We start from the raw sequence: 15,802 nt of genomic DNA on the forward strand, positions 1-15,802 counted from the left end.
AAAACCAGGAGATGGGGTTCTAATAAAATCTTGGAACGATGATACCTTAACAGCAGCATGGGAAGGTCCCTGTCAGGTACTTTTAACAACTGGAACAGTTACCAGGACTGCAGAAAAAGAACCTCTCAAGTCAAAGGGCCAGTGGAAGCTGCTCCCCAAACTTGGACAGTGGTACAAGGAAGTGACTCTTAAAAGTTAATCTTCAAAAGACGATTTCATAGTGAACAGTCAAGGGCAGAACTGGACAGACCTCTGTATTTGCCACCAGAGAGCCTTTTGCTCCACTCTGGGCTGCCATCCCTCGGGTGTTGAGCAGTGGGAATGTAAGGCAAACCAGACCTTGACAAAAGAGGAATAGCAAATGATGTTTTAAGACTCTGGAAATTGCTGGATGGAGTGTCATGGCGTCTGTGCTTCACCTCTACATCCCTGCAGTGTGCTGTTCTAGTGCACAGAACCCAGGAAGCAGGTGTGGATACCGAGGAAGGTAATCTTTGATGCTGCAGTTACAGTCTGAGGTTTGCATCATCTGAGCAAGCACGGATGGAACTGCTGATGGAGGCACTGCACACAAGTGTATCTGCATCCTACTTGACTTGACTTGGAGGAGAACTGTGGACAGCAATGTGAACTGACAAATCAGGAACTTTTAAATGATTGAATTTAACACCGACCTAATAAAAGACTGATTAATCTTATTTATAACTACTTCACGAAGGAGCTAGTTTGTGCTGACCAGACAGGGTCATTAAATCAAGGGCTTCAGCAATGAAAGGCTAATAAAAGGGAAGGGTGGATTGTGAGAGACAATTGTGCCATTTTGCTGAAGCCAAAAGGTTGTTAGGTTAAAAAATGTAAGGCGTTTGTTCTATGTGGTGTTTGGATTGTTTGAATTTCGTTCTGGTTGGTTCAGTGTTGGTGCTGGAACACCATAACCTTCCCAGTGTGCATGTGCTTATTTATTATATTAAGAAGAAATAGCCACTGGTGTTCCTCTGAGGGGATGAGGGAAGATGACCCTTTACTACATGGGCCAGAGAAGTAAGCACTTGGGTTTCTTTACAGAAAAGACAAATCCTCTCCGCACCCCTTGGCTGCTCCAGCTGCTTGTCTGCAGTGTATTTAATCTGAGATGTGTGTTTTACATGAGATGTGGTCATGCATACTCTGGAGAACTGAAAACTGCTGCGGGATTGAGGAGGAGCCAGGCCATCTGCTACTGTGGCACATAGTCTTGGTCACACATCCCACCTCAAGCTGCTGCCACTGGAACCCCTCAGCCTCTGCTGAGTCCCAAAGGGTCTCAGAAGTCCCAAAGAGACTGCAGGTCATGAGCTTCCCAGGGGCTTGGTTTAACCCTTTCCCAGAAATGGCTTTTCCTTTAAATCCTGCAGTTGGAAATTGGAGAAAGATCTGTATGGGGCCTGCCTGCATCCTGCTAAGGGGTGTCCTCATGCTATGGAAACAGTTCAGCAGGAGAGAGGAATTTGCTTATTATCTCCGGGATAGAAGCAGCAGTTTTTAGCCTGGATGGGTCAGCCGAGGAAGCAGGAGCTGCCGCACGATGGCATTGTCTGCTGCAGAGAGAGGCAGAGACTCTTCCAGCTCAGGAAACTCCGCAGGAGCCTTCCCTGGGGGGCAGAGCACTGTGTGACCTCCCTGCACTCGTGTCCAGGATAGGGTTACACTGCCACTAGACTGGACTAACCCTCTCAAAATGGCTTTTTCGTGATGGAGGAATCTCTCTGTTCCCAGCTGCTGGCTGAGGTGTTTGAGCAGAGCAATCAGAGCCTGGCAGGAACCCGCTCTTGCACTACAGTATTGCATGAGGGGGGTGTTGCCTTACACTGAGGGAAACTGCGAGCAGCTCTTCTAGAATTACATGGTCAGGAACGAAATTAAGTCAGCTGAGACAAACATTTATTGGTAACAAAAAAAAAAATAGTTTCTCTACTAAAGATGGCTAGAAAAGACAGAGCAAGAAGAAGAGAAATGGGAAAGGAATTTGTGGGGGGAGAGAGACAGAGGCCTGGCTTGGAGGCAGGGAGGGCTGGACACAGGTGGCTCAGGGACACAGGTAGCTCAGGGACACAGAGGTGAAGCAGGCAGGACATCAGTCAGGGATGCAGGGAGATGGGACAGATGTGAGGGCAAGCAAGATCCAGCAAGGGCCTCAGCAGGCTGGAGTCAAAGCAGAAATAAGACATAAAAGGCCCTCCGACTCAAAATGCAAGTCTCAAAGCCCCCCAAAAAGCAAAAAGCGCAGTCTCCAAAGCTTGCCCTCACTCAAAAAGCAAGTTTTGAAAAAACCCCACGGGTTGTGTTGCAGTTATTTTTATGCCCCTGTCTCCTCCCAAGGCCTGCCTGCTGGCAGGAGACCACTGTGCCAGTCCAATGTCCCAGTGCAGTCCCTCAGCAGAGACCTTTTGCCATGGATTGCAGAGTGTCTCTGGGGTACAGTGCCTGCTGACAGCCTGTCCCGTGTGGCACATGAACTGGCTGCCAGGCAAAGTGTCCCCAGAGACAAGGCTTTCCTCCATCTTCTCCTCAGTGCCTCCTGGACGTGGCACACGTATGACCCCTTCTTTCCCCATGTGCCTCTGAACAACTAGGGTTGAGACAAACCACAAGTAAATTGGCTCCTCACACAGGGTAATATGCTGTCATTGGTTTGGAGACTGATGTGTCTGTGCCACAGTTTCCCAATTAAAGGCCTCAATTTTCTCTTGCTTTAATGATTTAAGGTTACCTCCTCCCTTTTAACTTCAGTTGTTCCCTTTCTGATGTTGCTTGCCAGCAGCAGGGGATGTGATCACTGTACCTGTCTATGAGAATCTTTGATAGAATTCTTGGCAGCTCCCTCTAAAACTCAGCAAGACTTGGCTCTGTGTTTATCTGAGGAGGGCTGAGGTGCTCTGGTTCACATCTGCCTGCTCATCCAGGGAGCTGTCTGATGGTTGTGCTGTTCAGTGGTTTCTGTAGAGCTTTTGAAGTCTCCTGCAGGCCTCAGTCTCCCCAGCCCTGAAGCTGGAGCATGACTGCAGGAAGTGTGTTCTGTGGCCCTGATGCTTTTTGCCCACAGTACCTCAGACCACTGAACACTTAAAAGATTTCTTGCCTGTCCTGAAGGAATGTTTTATTTGGATAGGGCACACACTTTCAAAAGCAGCTCACAAGCCTTTTTGAACAGCTTCACATGGATTTCTTTTTTGATGTGCTTGCTTCCCATGAACTGATACCAGATTCTTTTCTTTAGGTATGTTTGTAGGGCACTGCATTTTGTCTTCCTTTCTTCATGTTCCTACCACGCTTCTCTCTCAAAATAGAGAAGGTTCAACACCCCTGCCACCACCACCTTGTTAAAATAAAAGAAATAACCCACAATGTTGACTTTCTGGAACACTGTTCAGCTTTTTCTAGCTTATAATTAAGCTTCTCTTTTAACTTGATTAACCCAACAGTAAATTTAACTTTTCCAAACTGAAGAAATTAAATGCTTGAATTAAAGATTTGAAAGTAGAATAAGCCTCTTCCATCTTCCTCCTATGGGGGTGACTTCAAGGTGATTAGAGATCCAGCCTCTTAGTGCAGAAATTCCTTTTTGGACTACACATGCTCGACTGTCCCACTGATTTCAAGGTCTCTGGGGAAACTTGGGTGACATTCAGCAGAAATAATTCTGATGCTGCAGCTCAAACAAGATAGTGTTGGTATTTGGATCAGATCTAGTAACACAATCCCCCTTCTCCAGCTGAGATTCCAGATACTAGTCAGCATCTCCATGTTTGAAGAGAGATGCTGGCTCATTACCTGCCATGAAAGGACATTGCTTAGCTCATTATTAAAATATCAGCCAGAAGGTTTCTATATCTTTTTCTTATGTGGGAAAAAAAAATCTCTTTTTGTAGTGCAAAATACCAATACCCCTAGAAACCTCAGTTTCCTTTGTCCTGACTTCACATCTCATGTTACTTCTTCCTAACTTTTATTTTTGGCTGTAGATATAAACTGCATTTTGAATTATTTCTTCAAAGACTAAAGCAAATGCCAGCACTTGTACTGTGATTTTACAAAGACACTCTTGCTGAATTCCAAATTCTTGCCTAAAGTGGTTTCTAACTTTTAATTTAAATAATCTGATAAATTGACCAGCTAGACTTTAGATATAGCTATACTTTTTAATTACCTCAAAGTAAGGGGAAATCAAAATACATGCTCAGGAAGTAGTTGTGGCCCTTCCATTTTACCCTGAAAGAAAAAAAAGATTTATCCAGAGTGCCCAAGTTTTCTTGCAGGTTTTCTTACACTGGATAAAAAATATCAAGCAAATGATAGTTTACATTGGTACCCAAGTGTGTTATGTCATACAGGGGGATAGCAGGTGTAATCTAAACTCCCACAGAGTCCTCATTTCATGAGGACTTTAAATGACTTTAAAGCTAGTGTCTCAAAAAGACAGAAACTCTTGAAACACACAAAGATCACAATCAGGCAGTGTCAGGACATTGTGGCAGTAAGCAGACCTCATTTTCACCCCTTAACTGGGACTTCAAAGTCTTATGTGGCCAAGTTCTGTCATTCATCTTTAAATACCTTCACTGATCACTTGTTCATGACAACTTAGCAATATTCTAATCAATCTGCACAATTTCTAGAGGGAGACGAATAAGAATGCTGCCCCTATACAACAAGATTTGTTTGCCACAATGAAAGAAGTCTGAGAATGCTCTACGGGCTCTCATCTCCTGACCTTTTCCCCTCAGAATTTCCAAACACACTGGCAAACCCTGGAGTTTATTTGACCAGACCTGATTTCTCAAAAGATTGGAGCACTGAAGAATCATTTTTCTTGGTTGCAGCCTGAAAGGTTTGCTATGCAGCTTTTACATTAATTTTGTCTCCAGAAATCACCTTTATCTAACATTTAGCTGATTAATGTTGAAAAGCACATCCAAAATTATTCTAATTCTTCTTCAAAGTCCCTAAATTATGTCCAGGTGTTAGAAACATAAATTACTTTTTGGTAGAATTGCTTTGTTAAGTCTAGGGCTTGACAGGCTTCAATGATCTCAGAGCTGGGGGAGGTTAGCAAAGCTTGGGAAGAAGGATGTGATTCTGATAGCAGGCACAGAGAATGCAGAATTTACAGGCCACAAGGACACTTTGCAGAACTCCCAAGATAAGGAGGAAACTAACAAAGTCAACTCAGCAACCATGACAAAATCATCTCCAACTGGGTAGAAGGCAGTTCAGCCAGGGGAGTATTGCAGCCACTAGCTCACAGCCCAAGAAACCCACTGTCTGAAAAGAGAAAGACTGAGCATGGGACTGATTAGCATGGGAAGCCAAAGAATCATTTAACCAATCAAAGGCAGAATACCAGGTAATAAGAGAACCAGGTAGCTTTTAGCCAGTGAATGCCGATACCTTTGTTTACTAAAATGGCGTGAAGTTTTGATGGTCAGAGAGCCAGCCTCTTGTGGCTTACACTCCAGCTCCCTGCTTTGCACAAACTAGAGCAGAAAGTAGAAATACCTTGCCTTGTGCCTTGGTGTGTGAATTGGCAGCGTGCACTGGGCAGCGAGCCCACACTGGGGTGAGAGAATGGCACAGTCAGTCCTCTCGTGTAGTTACACTGCTGTCAGCAAATGGTCCAATTTCAGACTACAGTGCCTTTTTTTTTCATTATCTTCCAGTACGGTGAACTACAGCTAGAGATGGAATAAGTACATAGAATCACAGAATCATAGAATGTTTGGGTTGGAAGGGGCTTTGAAGGTTACCTCATTCCAACCTCCTGCCATGGGCAGAGACATCTCCCACTATCCCAAGGCACTCCAAGCCCCGTCCAACCTGACCTTGGAAACTTCCAGGGTGGGGCAGCCACAGCTTCTCTGGGCAACCTGTGCCAGGGCCTCAGTAAAGGATTTATTCCTAATATGAATTCTAAATCTACTCTCTGTCAGTTTGAAGCCATTCCCCCTTGTCTTGTCACTCCAGGCTCTCACAAACAGTCTCTCTCCATCTTTGTTGAAGCTCCTTCAGGTACTGGTAAGATCCACTTGGGTAGCCCTGAAGCTTCTCTTCTCCAGACTGAATAATCTTAATTCTCTCAGCTTTCCTAAAGTTATAAAACTGCAACACTTATCCTAGTGTTATTATAAATATTTCATACTGTGCCATTATCAATAGTACAAGCTCACCCAAAGAACTTCACTAGTATGCTTAACTATAAAATAAGGAACTACTTCTCTAGGTGAACATGACATTAAGATTTTTCAGGCCCATTTCCTAATTTATGAGTTTACTTATTAAAATCAGTATAAAAAGAGAGATGTGGTTTTGGTTTTGCTGTGGGTTAACTCTAACAAGCAGGTAAACTCCACGCACTTTCTCATCTCTCCTCTGCAGTGGGGTGGGGCAGAGAGTCAGAAGAACAACACTGACAAAACTCGTGGGTTCAGATAAAGACAGATTCGTAAGTGAAGCAAAGCTTTATGCGCAAGCAAAGCAAAATAATGAATTTATTCTCTGCTTCCTAGGTGGGCAGATGTTTGGCCATTTCCAGGAAAGTAGGGCCTCAGCCATAACTCCAAATATAACTCCCCCTTTCTTCCTTCTTTCTCCCAGCAGTGCTTGCTCAGCAAGAGGCCATGTGGAATAGGATTCACCTTCCATCTGGTGGGGTGTCCCAGCTGTGTCCTCTCCCAGCTTCCTGTGCACCTCCTTGCTGCTGGGGTGGTGGGAGAAGCAGAAAAGACCTTGGCACTGTGTAAACACTGCTCAGCAATAACAAAAACACTGGTGTGGTATCAGCATCGTTAAGGTTGTAAATCCAAAACATGGCATCACACCAGCCTCTGTGAAGAAAAATAACTCCATTGCAGTAAAACAGAATGCAGGTTCTGAACCTTGCCTGCAAGCTCAAACGCATTTATTCAGTGAAAATCCCTGTTTTGACCAGCCCAAGTGAGATGCAATCTAGAAGCTATGTAATGAACAGTTCCATTAGCATCTTAAGAGTGCTCAGAGGAAACCAATCTCCTAATAAGCTGGTGTTTATATTTGGTTTTATGGGTATTTTTTTTCCTCCATAAGGATAGTAGAAAAAATACAGGGAGAGTAGAAGAGAATACAGCAGCATGCTCGGTTGGTTTATTAAAATCAATGAGTTGGAAAGCAGTAAGTAGCTATGGAACTGAGGAAAAGAAAATATTAATAGACCATGATAAAACACTCCATAGAAAACACAGTTATGCTAAAGAGTATCCTTGTCCTTTCTGCAAAAGGTCTATCACAGAGGGCATAACCAGGGTGGTACAGAAAGCTGCATCAAGAGCTTGTAGGGGAAAGAGAGTTCTTTGTGTTGTAATGCCTGTGGAAATTCTGTGCAGTGTCAGAGCTCTTGCAAGAGCTTTAAATTGGTACAATGCCTTCAGGATTAAATTCAAGCTAGAAGCATTCCTGTTCCCAGAGCAGCAACCTTTCTGTCACTACTCTTGGACTGCAGCTTCAGAAAGAGGCAAAACAGACCTCAGCTTACAAAACCTAAAAGCTCTCTTTGGTTTCCTTGAGCAGATTCAGGAGCCACCTGTATTATACATGTAAATACTGAACACGAAAAAACCAGGAGCCTCAAAAAGGCAAAACAGCTTGGTAATTTGTAGAAAGTGACTTTGATCTAAAATAAAATGTGCTAATAGTCTGAAGATGACATTCACAATGTTCCTGGTGATCTTGGGCCCTGTACTGTAACAGTGGATAACAATTGAACATAGCCAGTAGGATAACTGGGTGTGCTTTTCAAACTTAGTATTCATTGAATTATTCATTGAATTCTCATTCTTCTGTACACTTCATCTCTGCTGTAAACTTCAGAGACCTTTTTTTCACAAGCTTCTAACAAGTTACTCTGGATCCATAATTACTGAGACCAAATTGAGTCAAAATGCCAAGTGGGATTACTCTTTCTCAAAGCCTGGAGTCACACAGAATAAAGCAGAATGAAGTACATAAATCATCATGTGCATCCCATACACATAACTGCCCAGTTACTGACCATTCTACTTACAAAGTGACATTCAACACGTGCAATCATTTTTTACTTTTGCTACAAATTACCTAAAAGAATAAGCTACAAATAATATCTTGAATCTGTTTAAATTCAGGGATGGCATTGCAATACCCTAAAAATTTCTAAGGGTACCTAGTGCTGTTGCAGTAATACAAGAGAACTGTAAGTGTGTATTACTAGTTTTTATTCATATTAAAAGTGGCTAAACTCAGCTTTACAAAGCAGGAAACAAGTCATGGAGAGTTGAAATTATGGAGCTAGGAAGTGTAGCCAGTCTGCTTTTTATGAGAGATGCTCTTAAGCAGGGCAGTAGTAATGTACTCATCTCCTGTAACTTTGCTCCTTGTGATCTACTATCCACCTCTGCAATTTTTTCTGTCTTTTTTTTTCTATATTTCCTCAGTTGAGTACCAAAAGAAAACACAGAACTTCAATGTTACTACCAAAATAATGTGTACTTTTTTCAAAATAAAAAATATGCAGAGCTTTTAGAAAACACAACAGAAGTGTTGGAATGTCGAAACAGTACAAGATATTGAACAGTATTTTTACATTATACTACATCAGCTAAATAAATGGATAGTAGGGCTTGAGGAGCAAGGATATAAATGAAGTTTTGATAAAAGGGTTTATTTTGGTCTCTATGTGATAACTGTCATCACCATGATGTAAATACTTCTCAATCTATTTAAATTTTCCTAAGTTGTATTATTTTATCAACAGCTATGATTTATTTAATTTCTGTTGTACTCATCACTGAATTATCTGAGCACAATCTCTGAACAAGACAAATGGTAAAGTAGCAAAGGGCTACAATAACTGAGCAGCCAACAGGATAAATCATATATTGGCTTTGCCAAGTCCTCTGAGTGCTTTCATTTCTTTTCCTCTTTGGTTTAAAATGCAACACATTTTCATTACTTCTGATGATGCCAAGGAGCTCTAAACTGCATCTGCTGAAGGGAACTGTACAGTTCTTTTTAGTGCCTATGATCAGAGAATTGCTTCATTGCTGCTATGATTCATACAGAGCTTCACCAGCAAGAGAAAGCCCCTGGCTAAGATAAAATAAAATAATACAATTATCTTAATGTAAATCAACCTTAGGAAATGGAGGTCTCTCGTTTTTAAAAAGCCCAAACAAATAAATCTAGCATCCTGTACTCTTTGAGATTCCTTTGGAAATATCTTTGTTAATACATTCTACACAGGGATACAGGTGGGAAAAGACACTAAACCAATTTTCCTATTAATAAGACATGTTGTGGACTATAGGGCATCACAACAGCTTAAATAGGTGTTCTGAACATGTTTTCAAAACATCATTTCTTTCAGATTTCTTTTCGGCACTAGACAGAATTCAGTGACAATAGACTGTAAAAAACCCAATGTTTTGGAACTCAATGTATTAAAAACTGCCTAGATAATGCATTAAAGCAGCCAGAACATACATCACTATGATTTTCTAATTTAATTTATAACTACTAGAAAAATAAATAATTTAACCTAACAAAAATGTTTATAATACTTTATTCTAAAGACAAAACATGATTTATGCTCCAGAGAAAATTACTGAGATAAAAATTGCATTCTAACGGAGGATTTGTTTTTGCCATTTATGTGTTACTTCTTTGAGCAAAGTGATTAGTCCTTATTCAGGTCTTGTTGTTCTTGTTAAGGATGGAAACTGATACAAAGACATCAAGTCCTTCTTGAACACAAACTTCATTGTTCTTCCAAAATGAAGTGGTGTCAAGTACGTCAGGAGTATCTAGTGGGGGATATTTCTTTTGTACAGTGGTCCAAGAGTTGTTTGGTTTGCTTTAGTTTGCTTTGATTTGGTTTCAGCTCCACACAGCATCAAACCTTGCATTTAACTCATCTACTTCAGTTTTTGATCAGCCTTCCACTGTGTTTCCACTTCCACTTCCTCTTCCACTGTTAGAGGAAGAATTTGAAGTAGCAACTTCAAATTCTTCCTCTAACTTCCTCTAGTCAGATTTATCCTCAATGACTGCTCCACACCATGAAATTCAGGCCTGAACCCTCAAACATCTATAGGTTCCTTTGCTGAACAAAGGAACTTTATGTTCTGAAAGTAAAAGATCTGAATTGGGAGGAAGTGTTGACTGTGACTGCCAGCATTTATCCACAAGTACACTGATCCATTTCCCTTCCTTTCTGCACTGCATTTTAAACATCACTCTCTCAAAGAATAGACATCCCCAACTTGACCAGCAGGTACAGGAGGTGGTGAAAGAACTCTTAATTCCCTTCTGCTCAGTTTGTTCTCAAATGTTCATTAATATTGTCACTGCTTGTCTATATTCATCAAATCAAGTTCTGTATTTTCACTTTTGCAAGTCCAATCTACCAGCTGCTGAAGCCAGTGGAAAGCCACCATTGGAATGCTTTTACTGAAGGCTTAAGTGATATGAATGGCCATCCTGCAGACTCTTTCTTGGGTAGTTAAATTTACAGTCAACTGTCAGAATAAATCCTGCTTTTACATCAGTGTGTGCTTCTGTACTGCATCATCGAATATTCTTAAAGAAGTGCTCAGGAATTAAATCAAACTAATGGAATCATGATTATGCAAACTATCTGCTATACCTTACTTCGGTTGCCACAACTGACCTGTGCAATTACTGGTACTACCACACATCATGTTTCTACAAAATGGCCATCCTTCGACATTTTGACTTGCAGACAGTACAGTTAAGGTATTTAGGATAATTTACTTTTGGTTCAGGACCAAGGGGTAATAGAGATAGCTTTAAATCAGTATGGGGAGGCTTAATCAGAACCATTGCAAAACAAATGCAGTTTGAAGGCCCAGATGCACTTCTTTGGCTGCTGCGGACTGCTGGAGTGATGCGAGTGAGCGATCCCCTAATCTCTTCATCATTCTGGATGTCACTTTGTTGCAATATGTTACCTGCTTTACTTTCCCCCGTCACTCTCTGCTTTGCCATTCATTTGAGTTAGAGCTGTAACAAGATGCCAGCAGAGTGAATCATTTGGAGACAAGTGCATGTTATTCTTTATTCAGCTGCTGCCTGCCTGGTCATGCATTCAAATGGCCAGATCTAAAGTGACAGAACCTTGTATTCCCCATTACAGCACTGAATTAGCCAAGTGCAGGGAACAGGGAGGGGATATTCATGGTATTACCAGGGAGGAAAAAAGGTTCCTGGTCTTTAAAACAGCTGGAGCTTTTGACATACTGATACTTGGAAGGAAGTGAATGGCATTGCTTTAATATGTCACACATAAAATTCTTGATGGTGTTAATGAGCTGGTTCTGAGTCTTTGTCAAAACATATCTTCAGGACAACATAAGTGGTGTTTGAGGCATCAGACTTCAGTTTTGATAAAATCTGCTTGAACTTCTTGAGGTAATGGTCGTAGTGAAGCTTCCCTGAGGCTAGTACTATTTCTCCTTTGCTCCTAACATGTATTTATTTACTGCTTCATTTATGGCAGGCTGAGATGACAAATTCTCAGAAATGGCCTTTTAAAAATATGTTATCTAAAAGTTTTCACATACTACAGAGAAAAAAACCTCCAAAATTTCAAAGGAATATGAAAATTCTCTCCATTCCTCCACTATCTCACTTTATTGTTAATGAAAATGCTTTTATCCCATTACCTGTTATAGCTAAGATATTTCCAACATTTTTGGCTTCCTTCAAATACTTGAACATTGAATACATGACCCGAGATGAAAGAAAAGCACATTGTGAAATTAAGGGGTATTGATGAACTCAGACCACTACAACTCCACAGCCTAAAGAGAGGGGGGTCATAAGCCCCAACAGATGACAGAGGGGTCCTGAAGCTTCTTAAGGACTCAGCTGCTGCAGGTGGGGGTGATTTGATGGAAGAACTGTACCCACAGGGTACCCTCAGGACCACTCACCGTACACACAGCATGCTGCAATGAATTTTGGAACTCCATAAATACATGCGTCATTTTAGGCTGATTTACTCAAACCATGGGGCCATCCACAAATTGGTGCAGGGATCCAATACTGAACTCAACAGACACTCCACCAACATCCATGAAGCCACAACTAGTGATTCCCCAAATCCACGCCCAGCTGCCCCAGGGGAGGCTGCAGGCACTGACCCTCATTAACACACAGATAAGTGGCTCCTGTCCAAGCCTCTTCAAACCAGGACAGCCCCAGGGAGCTCTGCTGGCTGGGTGCCTTGCAGGACACCCTGTGCTCATATTAAAGGATTTAGCTTCCCACAGGAACCAGCGAACACCAGCACTGATCACCAGGTAAAGATCTGTTGTATAAAGGCTTAAAAGTGCTCTACAGCAGAGTCTCAAGCTTGTGTTTCTTGCTGCAAAGGTGTGTGCCAGTCTTGAGGCAGCTGCCCGCCCGCATGGTTCTTGTGACACCGAGAGTGCTCACTGAGCTGGGCCCGAGAAGAGCTTCAGGACAAGGAGCAGGGAAGGTGTGACTCTGCACACTGGGCTCCTCGGTGAGGATCAAGACCCAGGCATCTTGAGTGGAGATTTAATCCACAATGCCATGAGCTCTGGGGCACAGAGGGTGGCTGCTCCAGACAGCCTGGCCTCAGACTCAGCTCAGCGGCCTTCAGGCTCTGCACTGGCCTAGGGTGACAGTAGGGCTCTTCAGCCTGGAGAAGAAGAGGCTCAGTCAGGAGTGATCTTATGCCTGTCTTTAACTACCTGTAAGGAGGGTGGAGCCAGGTGGGGATCTGGGGATCGGGCTCTTCTCCCAGGTAACAAGTGACAGGACTTACTAAAGCTGCACGAGGGGAAGTTGAGGCTGGACATTGGGAAGCATTTCTTCACAGAAAGGTGATTAGACATTGGAATGGACTGACCGGGGAGGTAGCGGAGCCCCCATCCCTGGAGGTGTTTAAGGACTGGACGTGGCTCCCAGCGCCTTGCTCTGGGTGACAAGGTGGAGATGGGTCACAAGGGTGAACTGTGTGATCGCAGAGGTGCTTTCAAGCGGCGCGGCTCCGCGATTCCTGCCGGGGCTCTGCGGGGCTCTGCGGGGGCGGCGCGGGGCGGAGGGCGCTGCGCAGCCGGTGCAGTGCGGCGGGCGGGCCCCGGCGGCTCCGCGGCCATTCCGCACGGCGGCACCGGCCTCGCACGGCGGCACCGCGGGAGCCGCCGCAGCCCCGCCATGGCCAAGGAGGGAGCGCAGCGAGCCGAGGAGACGGAGCAGATGATCGACAAGGAGGGCGGCAGGGAGGCGGCCGAGGGCGGCGCGGGCGGCAGCCTGCGCGCCGGGGACGCCAAGGAGATGCGAGCCGTGGTGCTGTCCGCCTTCGGGGGGCTCAACAAGCTCCGCGTGTCCAAGAAAGCCATGCCGGAGCCGCAGGAGGGCGAGCTGAAGATCCGCGTCAAAGCCTGGTCCAGTATCGCCCCTCGCCCTCCCCTTGCCCCGGGCCGGGCGGGTGCGGACCCGCGGGGCCGGGCAGCGCTGCGCTCCGGGCGCGCCGGGCGAGCCCCGCTGCCCCCGCTCCGGAGCCGACTTCCCTCACCTGTGGCTTCCCCCGGGGAGCCCCGCTCCCCCGTCCCTTCCCCGGCTCCGGGCTCCGCGGTCAGGGCGGGCAGCGGGGCTCGGGTGCGCTCGGCTGGGTGCTGGGGGAAGAGGATTGACGGCGGTACTTGGCGCTGCCAGCCAGGGAAAGCCTGGCCGAGTGCGTTCGGGGTTTGGGTTTCTGTGAGAAATGTGGATGCCAGATTGTGCGTGTTGCTCAGCACCTGTCTCTTTCTCCCTTCTGACACACTGGCTGTTGTTTTTCTCCTGGGAATCACTTACTTAAGTCAGCATCCTTTTTCATCGGAGCTGCTGTGGCAGCGTGGCCGGAGCTCGGGATAATTTCCCAGTGTTAGTCCCTGTGTCCAGGTGACAAGTGTCCACCTGCAACGAGTTTTCCTAGATGGCTTTTTTTTTTCTTTTTCTGTTTGTTTTCCTTTCCTTTTTTTTTTTTACTGTTCTTCCTAGATTGCTTAGTTCTTAGTGCACATGTTCCTTCGTGAAAATAGGATTTTTTTTTTTTTTTTTTTTTTTTGAGTGGCAGAAGCCACATTAGGATCTTACTGCACAACTTGATGTTTACCAAAGACTGAATTAATTTTGCCTAGGATTTATCTTCTGTTGTCCTTTTCTGCTATATGAAAACATGGTGCTTCTGGAAGATAAATTCCAAGGTGAAGGCCAAGTTGTTTACTTTAGAAGGAACTTCTGTTAAAAATGTTACTGGTATGGGGGTGTGAGCTTGTTTTGAATCACATATCAGTGGATCTTCTTCAGATTTGGAATATCCTGGTAGGTTAATGTAGCTGAGTGTCTTGACCTGTTCAGATGCTTTCCATCCTGTTCTTAATGGGGCTCATAACTCATAAGAGCATTGTGAGTATTCCCTCTACCAAGGTCTTGTCTATGAAAAATAGTGATATCCATTAATCTGCATGAATACCAGTAAATAATGGGCTGGAATTTTTTGCATTCACATTTGGTATTGGGTTTTTGTTTTTTTTTTCTCTCTCTACTAGCCACAATGGAAAATGCAAGAAATTCTGTGCTAAATGAATAGAGCTAATGGTTCTTGTTTCCCAAGTGTTTTTTTTCCCAGCCATTGGGTTAACAAAAGTTAACATGCAAAACTAAAAATGTTATTAACACATGGATATAGTTCTCTAAATGCATCAGAGATTTACATTTTCCAGTACCTGTATGAATTCCACTTTCACGAAACCAACCAGTAGCTGTGTATGTATCACAAATAGCAAAGTACCTGCACAGGAGCACTTGGCTGTAAAATAGAATGGTGCAGCCACAGCTGCAGCTGCTCTCCAGGGCTGCAGTGTCTGCAGGGCTGTGTGAGTTGCAAGCGTGCTGTTTGACATCAGCAGACCTGCTCAGCTGCTCCACAGGTGACTGCCAGGTTGCACAATGCCCCCTGTGTTTTGGGAGCTTCCCTTCCTGTGGAGGAGCCTGCAGGCTGGAGAGCATCTGCTTGTCATTCCTGACTGGAAAAGGCCACAGGGCTGAAATGTCACCAGGTCACCAAAGTGTGCTTCCAGGCAAGGCAAAATCAATTTGCTGATCCTCTTGACCCAAGCCTGTAAATGCAGAGGATTGATTGGGATGATGATGGACTTGGGAGATTGAGTGAGAAAGGGGTTGGGTTTGCCCAGGGCAGCGTGCACATGTTGATGTGGGCAGTGCTGAACACACACAAGATGGGTTGTTCCAGTCATCAATACTTCTTACAAAACATGTAATTCTGTTGAATCAGTCTTGTAGTTGACCTCCACTAGAGATAAGTATTATTTTGACTCAACAAATTGATGGAAGAAAATAAGCTTTATTTTAAGAAGGATATGCACATGCTTGATAAATAGTGTACACGAGTAGAAGAACAAGTTCTGTGTGGTCTCTGAATTCCCTGTGGATAAAACTAATTGAATCACATGTTTAAACCCCTTAAGTTGTATGTATACACTTCGTAGTATGGTACTAGGAATGGAGGAGATGGAGGATATGCTGCTATTAGCACTAAGCCAGATGAATAATTCTTTTGAAGGTCTGGAATATCAGTGATCCAATTGAAAATGTGTCAGCTGAGATGAGTCATGTGTTAGGCTCATTCAATGACTAAGAAATGGAACAGCCATCGATGTCCAAGCTGAGTCACAGCTCCTGCATATTTCCTGAAATAATTTTT

At 43.9% G+C, this 15,802-nt stretch overlaps 1 protein-coding gene across 1 annotated transcript in view; it reads left to right on the forward strand.

Annotated features, from left to right (window-relative positions):
- Positions 1 to 13,128: 13,128 nt before the first annotated feature.
- Positions 13,129 to 15,802, forward strand: part of VAT1L (vesicle amine transport 1 like) — a 55,527-nt gene continuing 52,853 nt past the window's right edge. Inside the window, exon 1 of the mRNA XM_039696624.1 lies at positions 13,129 to 13,478. Within this exon, the coding sequence (XP_039552558.1) occupies positions 13,249 to 13,478 (230 nt within the window). The 5' untranslated portion in view covers positions 13,129 to 13,248. The remainder of the gene's footprint in view (positions 13,479 to 15,802) is intronic.

The sequence above is a fragment of the Passer montanus genome, unplaced genomic scaffold (genome assembly GCF_014805655.1).
Source record: "Passer montanus isolate IOZ18808 unplaced genomic scaffold, ASM1480565v1 scaffold113, whole genome shotgun sequence".
Lineage (NCBI taxonomy): Eukaryota > Metazoa > Chordata > Aves > Passeriformes > Passeridae > Passer > Passer montanus.